The sequence below is a fragment of the Salmo trutta genome, unplaced genomic scaffold (genome assembly GCF_901001165.1).
Source record: "Salmo trutta unplaced genomic scaffold, fSalTru1.1, whole genome shotgun sequence".
Taxonomy (NCBI): domain Eukaryota; kingdom Metazoa; phylum Chordata; class Actinopteri; order Salmoniformes; family Salmonidae; genus Salmo; species Salmo trutta.
In genome coordinates this window covers 850-16,255 of record NW_021823484.1, presented here as the reverse complement: position 1 = coordinate 16,255, position 15,406 = coordinate 850, and the positions used below count along the sequence as shown (strand labels likewise).

General features: G+C 47.6%; 1 protein-coding gene across 2 annotated transcripts in view; it reads right to left on the bottom strand.

Annotated features, from left to right (window-relative positions):
- Positions 1-14,554, bottom strand: part of LOC115191135 (vacuolar protein sorting-associated protein 8 homolog) — a 28,097-nt gene extending 13,543 nt beyond the window's left edge. For both annotated transcript variants that reach the window (XM_029749102.1, XM_029749103.1), the window contains exons 1-6: positions 14,430-14,554; positions 14,268-14,335; positions 6,634-6,787; positions 3,828-3,887; positions 256-363; positions 56-136 (exon numbers count right to left, since the gene is read on the bottom strand). In XM_029749102.1, the coding sequence (XP_029604962.1) occupies positions 56-136; positions 256-363; positions 3,828-3,887; positions 6,634-6,787; positions 14,268-14,335; positions 14,430-14,495 (537 nt within the window). In that variant the 5' untranslated portion in view covers positions 14,496-14,554. The remainder of the gene's footprint in view (positions 1-55; positions 137-255; positions 364-3,827; positions 3,888-6,633; positions 6,788-14,267; positions 14,336-14,429) is intronic.
- Positions 14,555-15,406: the final 852 nt, after the last annotated feature.

Below are 15,406 nucleotides of genomic sequence, written 5' to 3'. Positions count from 1 at the left end.
GAGATGTGGCCTGTAAAGTAAAACAGACCCTGAAGTGACATCATGCGACACTTACATTCAGACTGATGATGTCACAGTTCAGCTGCAGCTGTCTTTGCTTGATGACATGGATGGTTCCGGTCTCATCCTTCTTCACCTGGACACAAACAGTCAGTCAGTCAACATGACAGTCGTTTCACAACAGAAATCTATTGTTATTGTTTACTAAACAAGGAATAATGGTAACCAGGAAGTAAACAGGAAGTGAGGTGTTACCAGCAGGAAGTGTACGGTGTCTCCTCTGCAGAATGCCAGGACGGGGTTGACCACCTTCTGAACGGGGACAAACTGCCAGGCCAGCTGGGGAACACTGGTCGGGTCCGTCTGCAACATCAACAACAATAGACAGGTCTTATGTGTCCCAAATGGCACCCTATTCCCTTTATAGTGCACTACTTTAACCAGGTCAAATGGCACCCTATTCCCTTTATAGTGCACTACTTTAGACCAGGTCAAATGACACCCTATTCCCTTTATAGTGCACTACTTTAGACCAGGTCAAATGACACCCTATTCCCTTTATAGTGCACTACTTTAGAGCAGGGAGACATTTCTAGCCCTTCCAATAGGACAGCCAATGCAGGGTGAGTACTGTGGTGTATAAATGGTTACCAGGGTGTAGTGTGTATCAGAGAGGTGGGTGCTACAGCTGGTGGATGAGGTAAATAACCCTCATACAAAGATCCAAGACGAGTGCCTAGGGGCCAGGGGCCAGGGGACAGGGGCCAGGGGCCTAGGGGACAGGGGCCAGGGGCCTAGGGGCCAGGGGCCAGGGGACACGGCTTAGGACCAAGGGTTTGTTTGAACAAATGGGTTCTCCAACAATGTCCTCCAGCCTTTACAAAATCAGCGTCCTTTATGTTCTCTCTGCCTGCTGTATGTGAACAAAACCTTATTACTGGCACAACCACAGTGTATGATGAAGACTGATGTACTTTAATCAGTTCAGCAAATAGCTGAATCTTTATACAATGAATAGAAATTACAGGGCCTTTCTCCTGTTCTGTTCCTAGCCAGGCAGAGTCTATTGTGTCCCCCCAGCCTCCAATCTCCTGTTCTGTTCCTAGCCAGGCAGCGTCTATTGTCCCCCCCCAGCCTCCAATCTCCTGTTCTGTTCCTAGCCAGGCAGCGTCTATTGTGTGTCCCCAGCCTCCAATCTCCTGTTCTGTTCCTAGCCAGGCAGCGTCTATTGTCCCCCCAGCCTCCAATCTCCTGTTCTGTTCCTAGCCAGGCAGCGTCTATTGTCCCCCCAGCCTCCAATCTCCTGTTCTGTTCCTAGCCAGGCAGCGTCTATTGTCCCCCCCAGCCTCCAACTCCTGTTCTGTTCCTAGCCAGGCAGCGTCTATTGTCCCCCCCCAGCCTCCAATCTCCTGTTCTGTTCCTAGCCAGGCAGCGTCTATTGTCCCCCCCAGCCTCCAATCTCCTGTTCTGTTCCTAGCCAGGCAGCGTCTATTGTGTCCCCCAGCCTCCAATCTCCTGTTATGTTCCTAGCCAGGCAGCGTCTATTGTGTCCCCCAGCCTCCAATCTCCTGTTATGTTCCTAGCCAGGCAGCGTCTATTGTCCCCCCCCAGCCTCCAATCTCCTGTTCTGTTCCTAGCCAGGCAGCGTCTATTGTCCCCCCCCAGCCTCCAATCTCCTGTTCTGTTCCTAGCCAGGCAGCGTCTATTGTGTCCCCCCAGCCTCCAATCTCCTGTTCTGTTCCTAGCCAGGCAGCGTCTATTGTCCCCCCAGCCTCCAATCTCCTGTTCTGTTCCTAGCCAGGCAGCGTCTATTGTCCCCCCCAGCCTCCAATCTCCTGTTCTGTTCCTAGCCAGGCAGCGTCTATTGTGTCCCCCCCAGCCTCCAATCTCCTGTTCTGTTCCTAGCCAGGCAGCGTCTATTGTGTCCCCCCCCAGTCTCCAATCTCCTGTTCTGTTCCTAGCCAGGCAGCGTCTATTGTGTCCCCCCAGCCTCCAATCTCCTGTTCTGTTCCTAGCCAGGCAGCGTCTATTGTCCCAGCCCCAGCCTCCAATCTCCTGTTCTGTTCCTAGCCAGGCAGCGTCTATTGTGTCCCCCCAGCCTCCAATCTCCTGTTCTGTTCCTAGCCAGGCAGCGTCTATTGTCCCCCCAGCCTCCAATCTCCTGTTCTGTTCCTAGCCAGGCAGCGTCTATTGTGTCCCCCCCCCCAGCCTCCAATCTCCTGTTCTGTTCCTAGCCAGGCAGCGTCTATTGTCCCCCCCAGCCTCCAATCTCCTGTTCTGTTCCTAGCCAGGCAGCGTCTATTGTCCCCCCCAGCCTCCAATCTCCTGTTCTGTTCCTAGCCAGGCAGCGTCTATTGTGTCCCCCCCCCAGCCTCCAATCTCCTGTTCTGTTCCTAGCCAGGCAGCGTCTATTGTCCCCCCCAGCCTCCAATCTCCTGTTCTGTTCCTAGCCAGGCAGCGTCTATTGTCCCCCCCAGCCTCCAATCTCCTGTTCTGTTCCTAGCCAGGCAGCGTCTATTGTGTCCCCCCCCAGGCTCCAATCTCCTGTTCTGTTCCTAGCCAAGCAGCGTCTATTGTCCCCCCCAGCCTCCAATCTCCTGTTCTGTTCCTAGCCAGGCAGCGTCTATTGTGTCCCCCCCAGCCTCCAATCTCCTGTTCTGTTCCTAGCCAGGCAGCGTCTATTGTGTCCCACCCCAGCCTCCAATCTCCTGTTCTGTTCCTAGCCAGGCAGCGTCTATTGTGTCCCCCCAGCCTCCAATCTCCTGTTCTGTTCCTAGACAGGCAGCGTCTATTGTCCCCCCAGCCTCCAATCTCCTGTTCTGTTCCTAGCCAGGCAGCGTCTATTGTCCCCCCAGCCTCCAATCTCCTGTTCTGTTCCTAGCCAGGCAGCGCCTATTGTCCCCCCCAGCCTCCAATCTCCTGTTCTGTTCCTAGCCAGGCAGCGTCTATTGTCCCCCCCCAGCCTCCAATCTCCTGTTCTGTTCCTAGCCAGGCAGCGTCTATTGTCCCCCCCAGCCTCAAATCTCCTGTTCTGTTCCTAGCCAGGCAGCGTCTATTGTGTCCCCCCCCAGCCTCCAATCTCCTGTTCTGTTCCTAGCCAGGCAGCGTCTATTGTGTCCCCCCCCAGCCTCCAATCTCCTGTTCTGTTCCTAGCCAGGCAGCGTCTATTGTGTCCCCCCAGCCTCCAAGCTCCTGTTCTGTTCCTAGCCAGGCAGCGTCTATTGTCCCCCCCCAGCCTCCAATCTCCTGTTCTGTTCCTAGCCAGGCAGCGTCTATTGTGTCCCCCCAGCCTCCAATCTCCTGTTCTGTTCCTAGCCAGGCAGCGTCTATTGTCCCCCCAGCCTCCAATCTCCTGTTCTGTTCCTAGCCAGGCAGCGTCTATTGTGTCCCCCCCCCAGCCTCCAATCTCCTGTTCTGTTCCTAGCCAGGCAGCGTCTATTGTCCCCCCAGCCTCCAATCTCCTGTTCTGTTCCTAGCCAGGCAGCGTCTATTGTGTCCCCCCCCCCAGCCTCCAATCTCCTGTTCTGTTCCTAGCCAGGCAGCGTCTATTGTGTCCCCCAGCCTCCAATCTCCTGTTCTGTTCCTAGCAGCGAGGCATGTTATGATTGTGACATTCAATAAAGGGTTAGGGATGCGTTTATAAAAACATTATGGGCCTTTAGCCAGCACCGTTCTACAGTGAGGCAAAATCCCATTAAAGCAAGCAACAGGGAAGAGGTCACAGAGAGGCTGGGAAGGAGAGAGGGAAGAGAGGTCAGAGGAGGATAGCGAGACAGAGAAAGGGTTGTGAGGGAGAGGGGGAAAGGCCTAGATGAGAGAGGAGGTACCTTGCCATAAGGAAATGTCATCCACACTTTGAGAGAAGGCTTCAGTCCGATCACTAGAATCTGAAATGAACAAGATCGTGTTGGATTGAAAACAGACAAATATTCTCAGTGGAATTGAAGAGAAAGACAAAAATAACAATGACATAGTTACTGTTAACTGTAGGGTGTCAATGTCATGTATCACCCAGTATAGAACAGACTGTAGGGTGTCAATGTCATGTATCACCCAGTATAGAACAGACTGTAGGGTGTCAATGTCATGTATCACCCAGTATAGAACAGACTGTATGGTGTCAATGTCATGCATCACCCAGTATAGAACAGACTGTAGGGTGTCAATGTCATGTATCACCCAGTATAGAACAGACTGTAGGGTGTCAATGTCATGTATCACCCAGTATAGAACAGACTGTAGGGTGTCAATGTCATGTATCACCCAGTATAGAACAGACTGTAGGGTGTCAATGCCATGTATCACCCAGTATAGAACAGACTGTAGGGTGTGAATGTCATGTATCACCCAGTATAGAACAGACTGTAGGGTGTCAATGTCATGTATCACCCAGTATAGAACAGACTGTAGGGTGTGAATGTCATGTATCACCCAGTATAGAACAGACTGTAGGGTGTCAATGTCATGTATCACCCAGTATAGAACAGACTGTAGGGTGTGAATGTCATGTATCACCCAGTATAGAACAGACTGTAGGGTGTGAATGTCATGTATCACCCAGTATAGAACAGACTGTAGGGTGTGAATGTCATGTATCACCCAGTATAGAACAGACTGTAGGGTGTGAATGTCATGTATCACCCAGTATAGAACAAACTGTAGGGTGTGAATGTCATGTATCACCCAGTATAGAACAGACTGTAGGGTGTCAATGTCATGTATCACCCACTATAGAACAGACTGTAGGGTGTGAATGTCATGTATCACCCAGTATAGAACAGACTGTAGGGTGTCAATGTCATGTATCACCCACTATAGAACAGACTGTAGGGTGTCAATGTCATGTATCACCCAGTATAGAACAGACTGTAGGGTGTGAATGTCATGTATCACCCAGTATAGAACAGACTGTAGGGTGTCAATGTCATGTGTCACCCAGTATAGAACAGACTGTAGGGTGTCAATGTCATGTGTCACCCAGTATAGAACAGACTGTAGGGTGTGAATGTCATGTATCACCCAGTATAGAACAGACTGTAGGGTGTGAATGTCATGTATCACCCAGTATAGAACAGACTGTAGGGTGTAGGGTGTAGTGTGTAGTGTGTGTAGGGTGTAGTGTGTGTAGGGTGTAGTGTGTGTAGTGTGTAGTTTGTGTAGGGTGTAGTGCGTAGGGTGTAGTGTGCGTAGGGTGTAGTGTGTAGGGTGTAGTGTGTAGTGTGTAGGGTGTAGTGTATATAGGACAGGGTGTAGTGTGTAGTGTGTAGGGTGTAGTGTGTAGTGTATATAGGACAGGGTGTAGTGTGTAGTGTGTAGGGTGTAGTGTGTAGTGTATATAGGACAGGGTGTAGTGTGTAGTGTGTAGTGTGTAGGGTGTAGTGTATATAGGACAGGGTGTAGTGTGTAGTGTATATAGGACAGGGTGTAGTGTGTAGTGTGTAGTGTGTAGGGTGTAGTGTGTAGGGTGTAGTGTATACAGGACAGGATCATCAACCAGACTCAGCTGCAGGGCTAGTTTTTCTGGAGCGGACGGTCAGGGGGCCGGAACAGAATTACAAATCATTTGTAGACTGCAAATTGACCGCAAGAAGCCCAAACAGATATAATATTTGACTTAAACATAATAATTTCAAACCTTGCTTACATTTTGTATACGATCAGGTACACTCCCTGGCCAGTGTATTAGGTAAACCCATCCAGAACAGCCTGAATTGTCCAGGACATGGAAACGTTGCTCAATTGGTATCCAGGCAGGAAAACCTTCCCCACACCATTACACCACCGCCACCAGCCTTTACCGTTGACACCAGGCAGGATCACACCTTGGCTGCTTATACCAAATCCTGACTGCCATCGGCATGACGAAACATTCATCAGACCAGGCTGTTTCTCCACTACTTAATTGTCCAGTGTTGGTGCTGGCGTTCCCACTGAAGCCTCTTCTTCTGGTGTTTATCTGATAGGAGTGGAACCCGGTGTGGTCGTCTGCTGCAGTAGCCCGTCTGTGACAAGGAGCGATGAGTTGTGCCTTCCGAGATGCCGTTCAGATGCCATTATTTGCTTGTTTGTGGCCAGCCTGTTAGTTCACACGATTCTTACCATTCTCCTTCAACCTCTCATCAACGAGCTGTTTTCGCTCACAGGACTTCCGCTGACTGGATGTTTTGTTTGTCACACCATTCTCCGTAAACACTAGAGAGTGTCGTGCGTGAAAAGCCCAGGAGGCTGTCCGTTTCTGAGACCGGGGAACCGATGATCTTACCACGCTCCAAGTCACTTAGGTCGTTTTGACCATTCTAACGTTCAATCCAACAGTAACTGAATGCCTTGATGCCTGCTTTATACAGCAAGCCACATGACTCACTGTCTGTAGGAGCAAACCATTTGTGAACAGGGTGGTGTACCTAATAAACTGGCCAGTGTATCCCTCCCTCTATTATGCGTGGGAATACTAGGGAACAGATTTCCCAAATTAAAATCATTTGGAGCTGATTTGCTGGTGCTTTTACAGTTTTTTGTTTTATCTCCAACAATAAAACATTTTAATAAAAATAAGTTGTATTTTTTTTTGCTCAGAAAACTAGTGGGGCTAAATAATTGGCGCCAGTTGGGGACACCTGATATAGGGTTTACCTTAGTAAGAGAGGCCATGGCCAGTAGAGAGTACTGTGTGATGGGGTGATCCTTCAGGTCCGGGCCACTAAGAAGAGGCTCCACATTACACACCTCCCCCTTAGAGCCACTGAACAGACAACGAGACTCACATGTACGCATCCCCATCAACCTCCTACACGCAGAGAGAGAGAGAGAGGAGAGAGAGAGAGAGAGAGGAGGGGGGAGAGAGCGCGAGAGAGAGAGAGAGAGAGGAGGGGGGAGAGAGGCAGAGAGAGAGAGAGAGGAGGGGGGGAGAGAGGCAGAGAGAGAGAGAGAGACAGGAGGGGGGAGGGGGGGAGAGAGAGGAGGGAGAGAGGAGGGAGGGGGGAAAGAGAGGAGGGGAGAGAGAGACTAACAAAATAAACATAACTTCAGTCACAAAGTAGGTTTGTGGTTCATTATGACAATATTGAATATCCTATTTCCCCTAAAGCCCTCAGATTCTGACATACACAAATGCAGTACAGAGCAGAATTGTTAGTCCCAAATGGTACCCTATGGGCCCTGGTCAGATGTAGTGCACTTTATAGAGAATAGGGTGCCATTTGGGACACAGACTTAGAGAAGCCAGAAAAACGAAAAAGTACTTCTCCCCCATTTCCATTAATCTGACCTGAATAAGAGAGACAGCTTTGTATAATAATGTCTAACTGAGCAGGGGTCATTCTGTCTCCCTGTAATACCTCATTACACACACAATCCCTGTCTCACTGTAATACCTCATTAAAATAATGTACTGTTAGACTGTGGTTACAGATAGTGACAGGGGTGCTTGAATGTATAACTAATAGGAATACAATGTGAGGGTCAAAAATAAACCAACCACACTGCCTTCAGAAAGTATTCACACCCCTCGACTTTCTCCACATTCTGTTGTTACAGTCTGAATTTAAAATGGATTCCATTCAGATGTTTTTGTCACTAGCCTACCCACAATACCCCATAATGTCAAAGTGGATATTTGTTTTATTCTTACGAATTAATTTAACATGAAAAGCTGAAATGTCTTGACTCAATAAGTAATCAACCCCTTTGTTATGGCAAGCCTAAATATGTACTGGAGTAACAATGTGCTTAACCAGTCCCATAATAAGTTGCATGGACTCTGTGTGCAATAATAGTGTGTACCTCATCTCTGTACCCAACTCATACAATTATCTGTAAGGTCCCTTCAGTCGAGCAAAGAATTTCAAACACAGATTCAACCACAAAGACCAGGGAGGTTTTCCAATGCCTCACAAAGAAGAAGAGCACCCATTGGTAGATGGGGGGGGAAAGCAGACGTTCAATATCCCTTTCAGCATGGTGAAGTTATTAATTACACTATGGATGGTGTCACTACAAAGATACAGGCATCCCTCCTAACTCAGTTGCCGGAGAGGAAGGAAACTGCTCAGGGATTTCACTATGAGGCCAATGGTGACTTTAACACGGTTACAGAGTTTAATGGCTGTGACAGGAGAAAACTGAGGATGGGTCGACAACATGGTAGTTGCTCCACAATAATAACCTAGATGAGTGAAAAGGAAGCCTGTAAAGAATACATTCCAAAACATGGATGCTGTTTAAAACAAGGCACTAATGTAATACTGCAACAACAAGACAAGACATTACTGAGTACTCCTCTCCATTTTTGAAAGCATAGTGGTGGCTGCATCATGTTATGAGTATGCTTGTCATCGTTCAGGATAAACAAATAAACGTAATGGAGTGAAACACAGACAACATCCCAGAGGAAAAACTGGTTCAGTCTGCTTTCCACCAGACACTGGGAGATGAATTCCGTCCACAACCAGCCACACCCGACCCTAACACCACCCTAACCTAACCCCACCCTAACCTAACCCCACGCACCCCACCCGATCCTTACCCCACCCTAACCCCACCCTAACCTAACCCCACCCTAACCCTAACACCAGCATAACCTAACCCCACGCACCCTAACCCCACCCTAACCCGACCCTAAACCCACCTGACCCGACCCTAACCCCACCCTAACCTAACGCACCCTAACCTAACCCCACCCTAACCCCACCCGACCCTAATCCCACCCGACCCTAATCCCACCCGACCCTAATCCCACCCAACATCACCCCACCCTAACCCAACCCCACGCACCCTAACCCCACGCACCCTAACCCCACGCACCCTAATCCCACCCGACCCCACCCCACCCTAACCCCAACCTAACCCCAACCCCACCCTAACCCAACCCCACCCTAACCTAACCCCACCCTAACCTAACCCCACGCACCCTAACCCAACCCACGTGACCCTAACCCCACCTGATCCTAACCCCACCCGACCCTAACCTAACCCAACTCCACCCTAACCCCAACCTAACCTAACCCAACACCACCCTAACCCAACCCTAACCCCACTCGACCCTAACCTAACTCAACCCCACCCTAACCCTAACCTAACCTAACCGCACCATAACCCTAAACCTAACCCCACCCTAACCCTAACCCCACCCTAACCCACCCTAACCCCACCCTAACCCAACCCCACCCTAACCCCACCCTAACCACCCTAACCCCACCCCTAACCCAACCCCACCCTAACCCACCCCACCCCAACCCACCCTAACCCACCCCACCCTAACCACCTAACCCCACCCTAACCCAACCCTAACCTAACCCCACCCTAACCCCACCCTAACCCAACCCTAACCTAACCCGCTGTACAGTTCCCCTTTTATATCTTGAACATTTAATGCTGTTTTCTTCAACATTGATGTATTTAGTGAATATTTAGGCCTATTGAACAGTAGACTGATGATGCAGCTCTCTACTGCTCTTTCATCACGTTGAACCACCTTTCACCAAGTAGAATACAAACATTTACATGTCTGGGCCTGTTATAGACTGGGCCTGCTATAGTCCGTTATAGTCTGGGCCTGTTATAGTCTGTTATAGTCTGGGCCTGCTATAGTCTGGGCCTGCTATAGTCTGGGCCTGCTATAGTCTGGGCCTGCTATAGTCTGTTATAGTCTGGGCCTGCTATAGTCTGGGCCTGCTATAGTCTGGGCCTGCTATAGTCTGGGCCTGCTATAGTCTGTTATAGTCTGGGCCTGCTATAGTCTGTTATAGTCTGGGCCTGTTATAGTCCGTTATAGACTGGGCCTGTTATAGTCCGTTATAGACTGGGCCTGTTATAGTCCGTTATAGACTGGGCCTGTTATAGTCTTATAGACTGGGCCTGTTATTGTCTTATAGACTGGGCCTGTTATAGTCTTATAGACTGGGCCTGCTATAGTCTTATAGACTGGGCCTGTTATAGTCTTATAGACTGGGCCTGTTATAGTCTGTTATAGTCTGGGCCTGCTATAGTCTGGGCCTGTTATAGTCTGGGCCTGCTATAGTCTGTAATAGTCTGGGCCTGCTATAGTCTGGGCCTGCTATAGTCTGGGCCTGTTATAGACTGGGCCTGTTATAGTCTTGTAGACTGGGCCTGTTATAGTCTTATAGACTGGGCCTGTTATAGTCTGTTATAGTCTGGGCCTGCTATAGTCTGGGCCTGTTATAGTCTGGGCCTGCTATAGTCTGGGCCTGTTATAGTCTGGGCCTGCTATAGTCTGTTATAGTCTGGGCCTGCAATAGTCTGTTATAGTCTGGGCCTGCTATAGTCTGGGCCTGCTATAGTCTGTTATAGTCTGGGCCTGTTATAGTCTGTTATAGACTGGGCCTGCTATAGTCCGTTATAGACTGGGCCTGTTATAGTCTTATAGACTGGGCCTGTTATAGTCTTATAGACTGGGCCTGTTATAGTCTTATAGACTGGGCCTGTTATAGTCTTATAGACTGGGCCTGTTATAGTCTTATAGACTGGGCCTGTTATAGTCTTATAGACTGGGCCTGTTATAGTCTTATAGACTGGGCCTGTTATAGTCTTATAGACTGGGCCTGTTATAGTCTTATAGTCTGGGCCTGCTATAGTCTGGGCCTGCTATAGTCTGGGCCTGCTATAGTCTGGGCCTGCTATAGTCTGGGCCTGCTATAGTCTGGGCCTGCTATAGTCCGTTATAGTCTGGGCCTGCTATAGTCCGTTATAGACTGGGCCTGCTATAGTCCGTTATAGACTGGGCCTGTTATAGTCCGTTATAGACTGGGCCTGTTATAGTCTTATAGACTGGGCCTGCTATAGTCCGTTATAGTCTGGGCCTGCTATAGTCCGTTATAGACTGGGCCTGTTATAGTCCGTTATAGACTGGGCCTGTTATAGTCCGTTATAGACTGGGCCTGTTATAGTCCGTTATAGACTGGGCCTGTTATAGTCCGTTATAGACTGGGCCTGTTATAGTCCGTTATAGACTGGGCCTGTTATAGTCCGTTATAGACTGGGCCTGTTATAGTCCGTTATAGACTGGGCCTGTTATAGTCCGTTATAGACTGGGCCTGTTATAGTCCGTTATAGACTGGGCCTGTTATAGTCCGTTATAGACTGGGCCTGTTATAGTCCGTTATAGACTGGGCCTGTTATAGTCTGTTATAGACTGGGCCTGTTATAGTCTGTTATAGACTGGGCCTGTTATAGTCCGTTATAGACTGGGCCTGTTATAGTCCGTTATAGACTGGGCCTGTTATAGTCCGTTATAGACTGGGCCTGTTATAGTCCGTTATAGACTGGGCCTGTTATAGTCCGTTATAGACTGGGCCTGTTATAGTCCGTTATAGACTGGGCCTGTTATAGTCTGTTATAGACTGAGCCTGTTATAGTCTGTTATAGACTGGGACTGTTATAGTCTGTTATAGACTGGGCCTGTTATAGTCTGTTATAGACTGGGCCTGTTATAGTCTGTTATAGACTGGGCCTGTTATAGTCTGTTATAGACTGAGTTTATAGTCTGTTATAGACTGGGACTGTTATAGTCTGTTATAGACTGGGACTGTTATAGTCTGTTATAGACGGGCCTGTTATAGTCTGTTATAGACTGGGCCTGTTATAGACTGGGCCTGTTATAGTCTGTTATAGACTGGGCCTGCTATAGTCTGTTATAGACTGGGTCTGTTATAGTCTGTTATAGACTGGGCCTGTTATAGCCTGTTATAGACTGGGCCTGTTATAGTCTGTTATAGACTGCGCCTGTTATAGTCTGTTATAGACTGGGCCTGTTATAGACTGGGCCTGTTATGGTCTGTTATAGACTGGGACTGTTATAGCCTGTTATAGACTGGGCCTGTTATAGACTGGGCCTGTTATAGACTGGGCCTGTTATAGACTGGGCCTGTTATAGACTGGGCCTGTTATAGTCTGGGCCTGTTATAGTCTGTTATAGACTGGGCCTGTTATAGTCTGTTATAGACTGTGCCTGTTATAGACTGTGCCTGTTATAGTCTGTTATAGACTGGGACTGTTATAGTCTGTTATAGACTGGGCCTGTTATAGTCTGTTATAGACTGGGCCTGCTATAGTCTGTTATAGACTGGGCCTGCTATCGTCTGTTATAGACTGGGCCTGTTATAGTCCGTTATAGACTGGGCCTGTTATAGTCTGTTATAGACTGAGCCTGTTATAGTCTGTTATAGACTGGGACTGTTATAGTCTGTTATAGACTGGGCCTGTTATAGTCTGTTATAGACTGGGCCTGTTATAGTCTGTTATAGACTGGGCCTGTTATAGTCTGTTATAGACTGAGCCTGTTATAGTCTGTTATAGACTGGGACTGTTATAGTCTGTTATAGACTGGGACTGTTATAGTCTGTTATAGACTGGGCCTGTTATAGTCTGTTATAGACTGGGCCTGTTATAGACTGGGCCTGTTATAGTCTGTTATAGACTGGGCCTGCTATAGTCTGTTATAGACTGGGTCTGTTATAGTCTGTTATAGACTGGGCCTGTTATAGCCTGTTATAGACTGGGCCTGTTATAGTCTGTTATAGACTGCGCCTGTTATAGTCTGTTATAGACTGGGCCTGTTATAGACTGGGCCTGTTATGGTCTGTTATAGACTGGGACTGTTATAGCCTGTTATAGACTGGGCCTGTTATAGACTGGGCCTGTTATAGACTGGGCCTGTTATAGACTGGGCCTGTTATAGACTGGGCCTGTTATAGTCTGGGCCTGTTATAGTCTGGGCCTGTTATAGTCTGTTATAGACTGGGCCTGTTATAGTCTGTTATAGACTGTGCCTGTTATAGACTGTGCCTGTTATAGTCTGTTATAGACTGGGACTGTTATAGTCTGTTATAGACTGGGCCTGTTATAGTCTGTTATAGACTGGGCCTGCTATAGTCTGTTATAGACTGGGCCTGCTATCGTCTGTTATAGACTGGGACTGTTATAGTCTGTTATAGACTGGGACTGTTATAGTCTGTTATAGTCTGTTATAGACTGGGCCTGCTATAGTCTGTTATAGACTGGGCCTGTTATAGACTGGGACTGTTATAGTCTGTTATAGACTGGGCCTGTTATAGACTGGGCCTGTTATAGACTGGGCCTGCTATAGACTGGGCCTGCTATAGTCTGTTATAGACTGGGCCTGTTATAGTCTGTTATAGACTGCGCCTGTTATAGTCTGTTATAGACTGGGCCTGTTATAGACTGGGCCTGTTATGGTCTGTTATAGACTGGGACTGTTATAGTCTGTTATAGACTGGGCCTGTTATAGACTGGGCCTGTTATAGACTGGGCCTGTTATAGACTGGGCCTGTTATAGACTGGGCCTGTTATAGACTGGGCCTGTTATAGTCTGGGCCTGTTATAGTCTGTTATAGACTGTGCCTGTGTTATAGTCTGTTATAGACTGTGCCTGTTATAGACTGTGCCTGTTATAGTCTGTTATAGACTTGGACTGTTATAGTCTGTTATAGACTGGGACTGTTATAGTCTGTTATAGACTGGGACTGTTATAGTCTGTTATAGACTGGGACTGCTATAGTCTGTTATAGACTGGGCCTGCTATAGTCTGTTATAGACTGGGACTGTTATAGTCTGTTATAGACTGGGACTGTTATAGTCTGTTATAGACTGGGACTGTTATAGCCTGTTATAGACTGGGCCTGTTATAGTCTGTTATAGACTGGGCCTGTTATAGTCTGTTATAGACTGGGCCTGCTATAGACTGGGACTGTTATAGTGTTGATGTGTTTGTATTTGGTAGCCGTTTGGTTGCTACTGTGTAATATTGTTCTTTATTTTGACGTTCTGTCCTTTATGTCTTTTGTGGACTGCAACAGGCTACAGAACGTCATGTTTGCCTCAATTTGGACCCATGGTTTAAATATCCACCTACACCTATGTTCACCAGAGTGCAGTTGTAGATAAAACCTCCATGTTGTTGTACTCTATTTGGCCTAACAGTAGGCTTACACACTAATGCCAGATAAATACAATGAAGAAACAAACTGTATGTAGCCTATAGATATTGCAAACTAGTAATACATTTATGGATTTTTTGATTGCAATGTTTTCCCTTTATTCAACCCGCACGCCACCCACCCGCCCTTCATCCACCACAATACTTCATGGCCCTGAACCCACCCGCCCACAGTGTCCGCAGGGATGCAGTCAACCAGCACATCCTCCTACTGTGTGCAGAGCAATACTGCCCCTGCAGGTCACTGCAGGTAGCTCACACACACACAATCTCTGAGGAGACAAATGAGTATTACCTGAAAGCCAGCTCAAACACAGAGCCACCACTGTCGTTGCACACTGCCAGCGTAGGGTCATCAGTGAACTGAGAGAGAGAGAGGACAACAGAGGAGCTCAATAGAGACCATCTGAGCAGAAGACACATTTCAATTCAAGTTGACCTTTTACTGCCAGACTACCTTGACATGTAAGACGGCGGTGCCGGGGTGGGTGAGCGTCCGTAATGCTTCGCAGAAGCTTCCCATTGGCCAGATCCCACATGGTGATATGTCCCTTGGCGAAGCCACAGAGCAGGCGGGTGCAGTGGTGGTGATGCTGAGGGCGGAGGACCCGCTCCATACTCCGCCCCTGTCGGCCGTGCTTCCCAAGCACAAACGGAGAGCCTGGTTCAGATCTGAAATAAACCGCATTACCATCAGGCAACACACTGTGGAGCCAAGCATATTGGGGAGAGGCCACTCTTAACTCTTGTACTGTCATAGAACAACAGCAGTGACACTGGGGACAGTCAGTCTTTAGAAAACCTATGGAGATTTGTCAAAACACACTTTTATGCTTACAGCATAAATCAAACCAAAAACACGCTCCACACAGTAGTGAATGACAACCACACTAAATACAACACGTGTCTGAACCAGCCGGATGAATGACAACACCCACTAAATACAACAAACATGTCTGAACCAGCCGGATGAATGACAACCACACTAATTACAACAACACATGTCTGAACCAGCCGGATGAAGACACACAGGACAAACAACCTTATTCAAAAACCAGAAATTAATAGCATGTGCAGACAATATGTTAACATGCTGATGTTGAGATCAATGTCTACAATATGACTGTACAGAAAGACAGAGAGACCAATGTCTACAAAATTACTGTACAGAGTTGAGGTCGACCGATTATGATTTTTCAACGCCGATACTGATTATTGGAGGGCCAAAAAAAAGCCGATACCGATTAATCGGCCGATTTTTTTCTTTATTTATTTGTAATAATGACAATTACAACATTACTGAATGAACACTTATTTTAACTTAATATAATACATAAATACTATCAATTTAGCCTCAAATAAATAAAGAAACGTTCAATTTGGTTTAAATAATGCAAAAACAAAGTGTTGGAGAAGAAAGTAAAAGTGCAATAT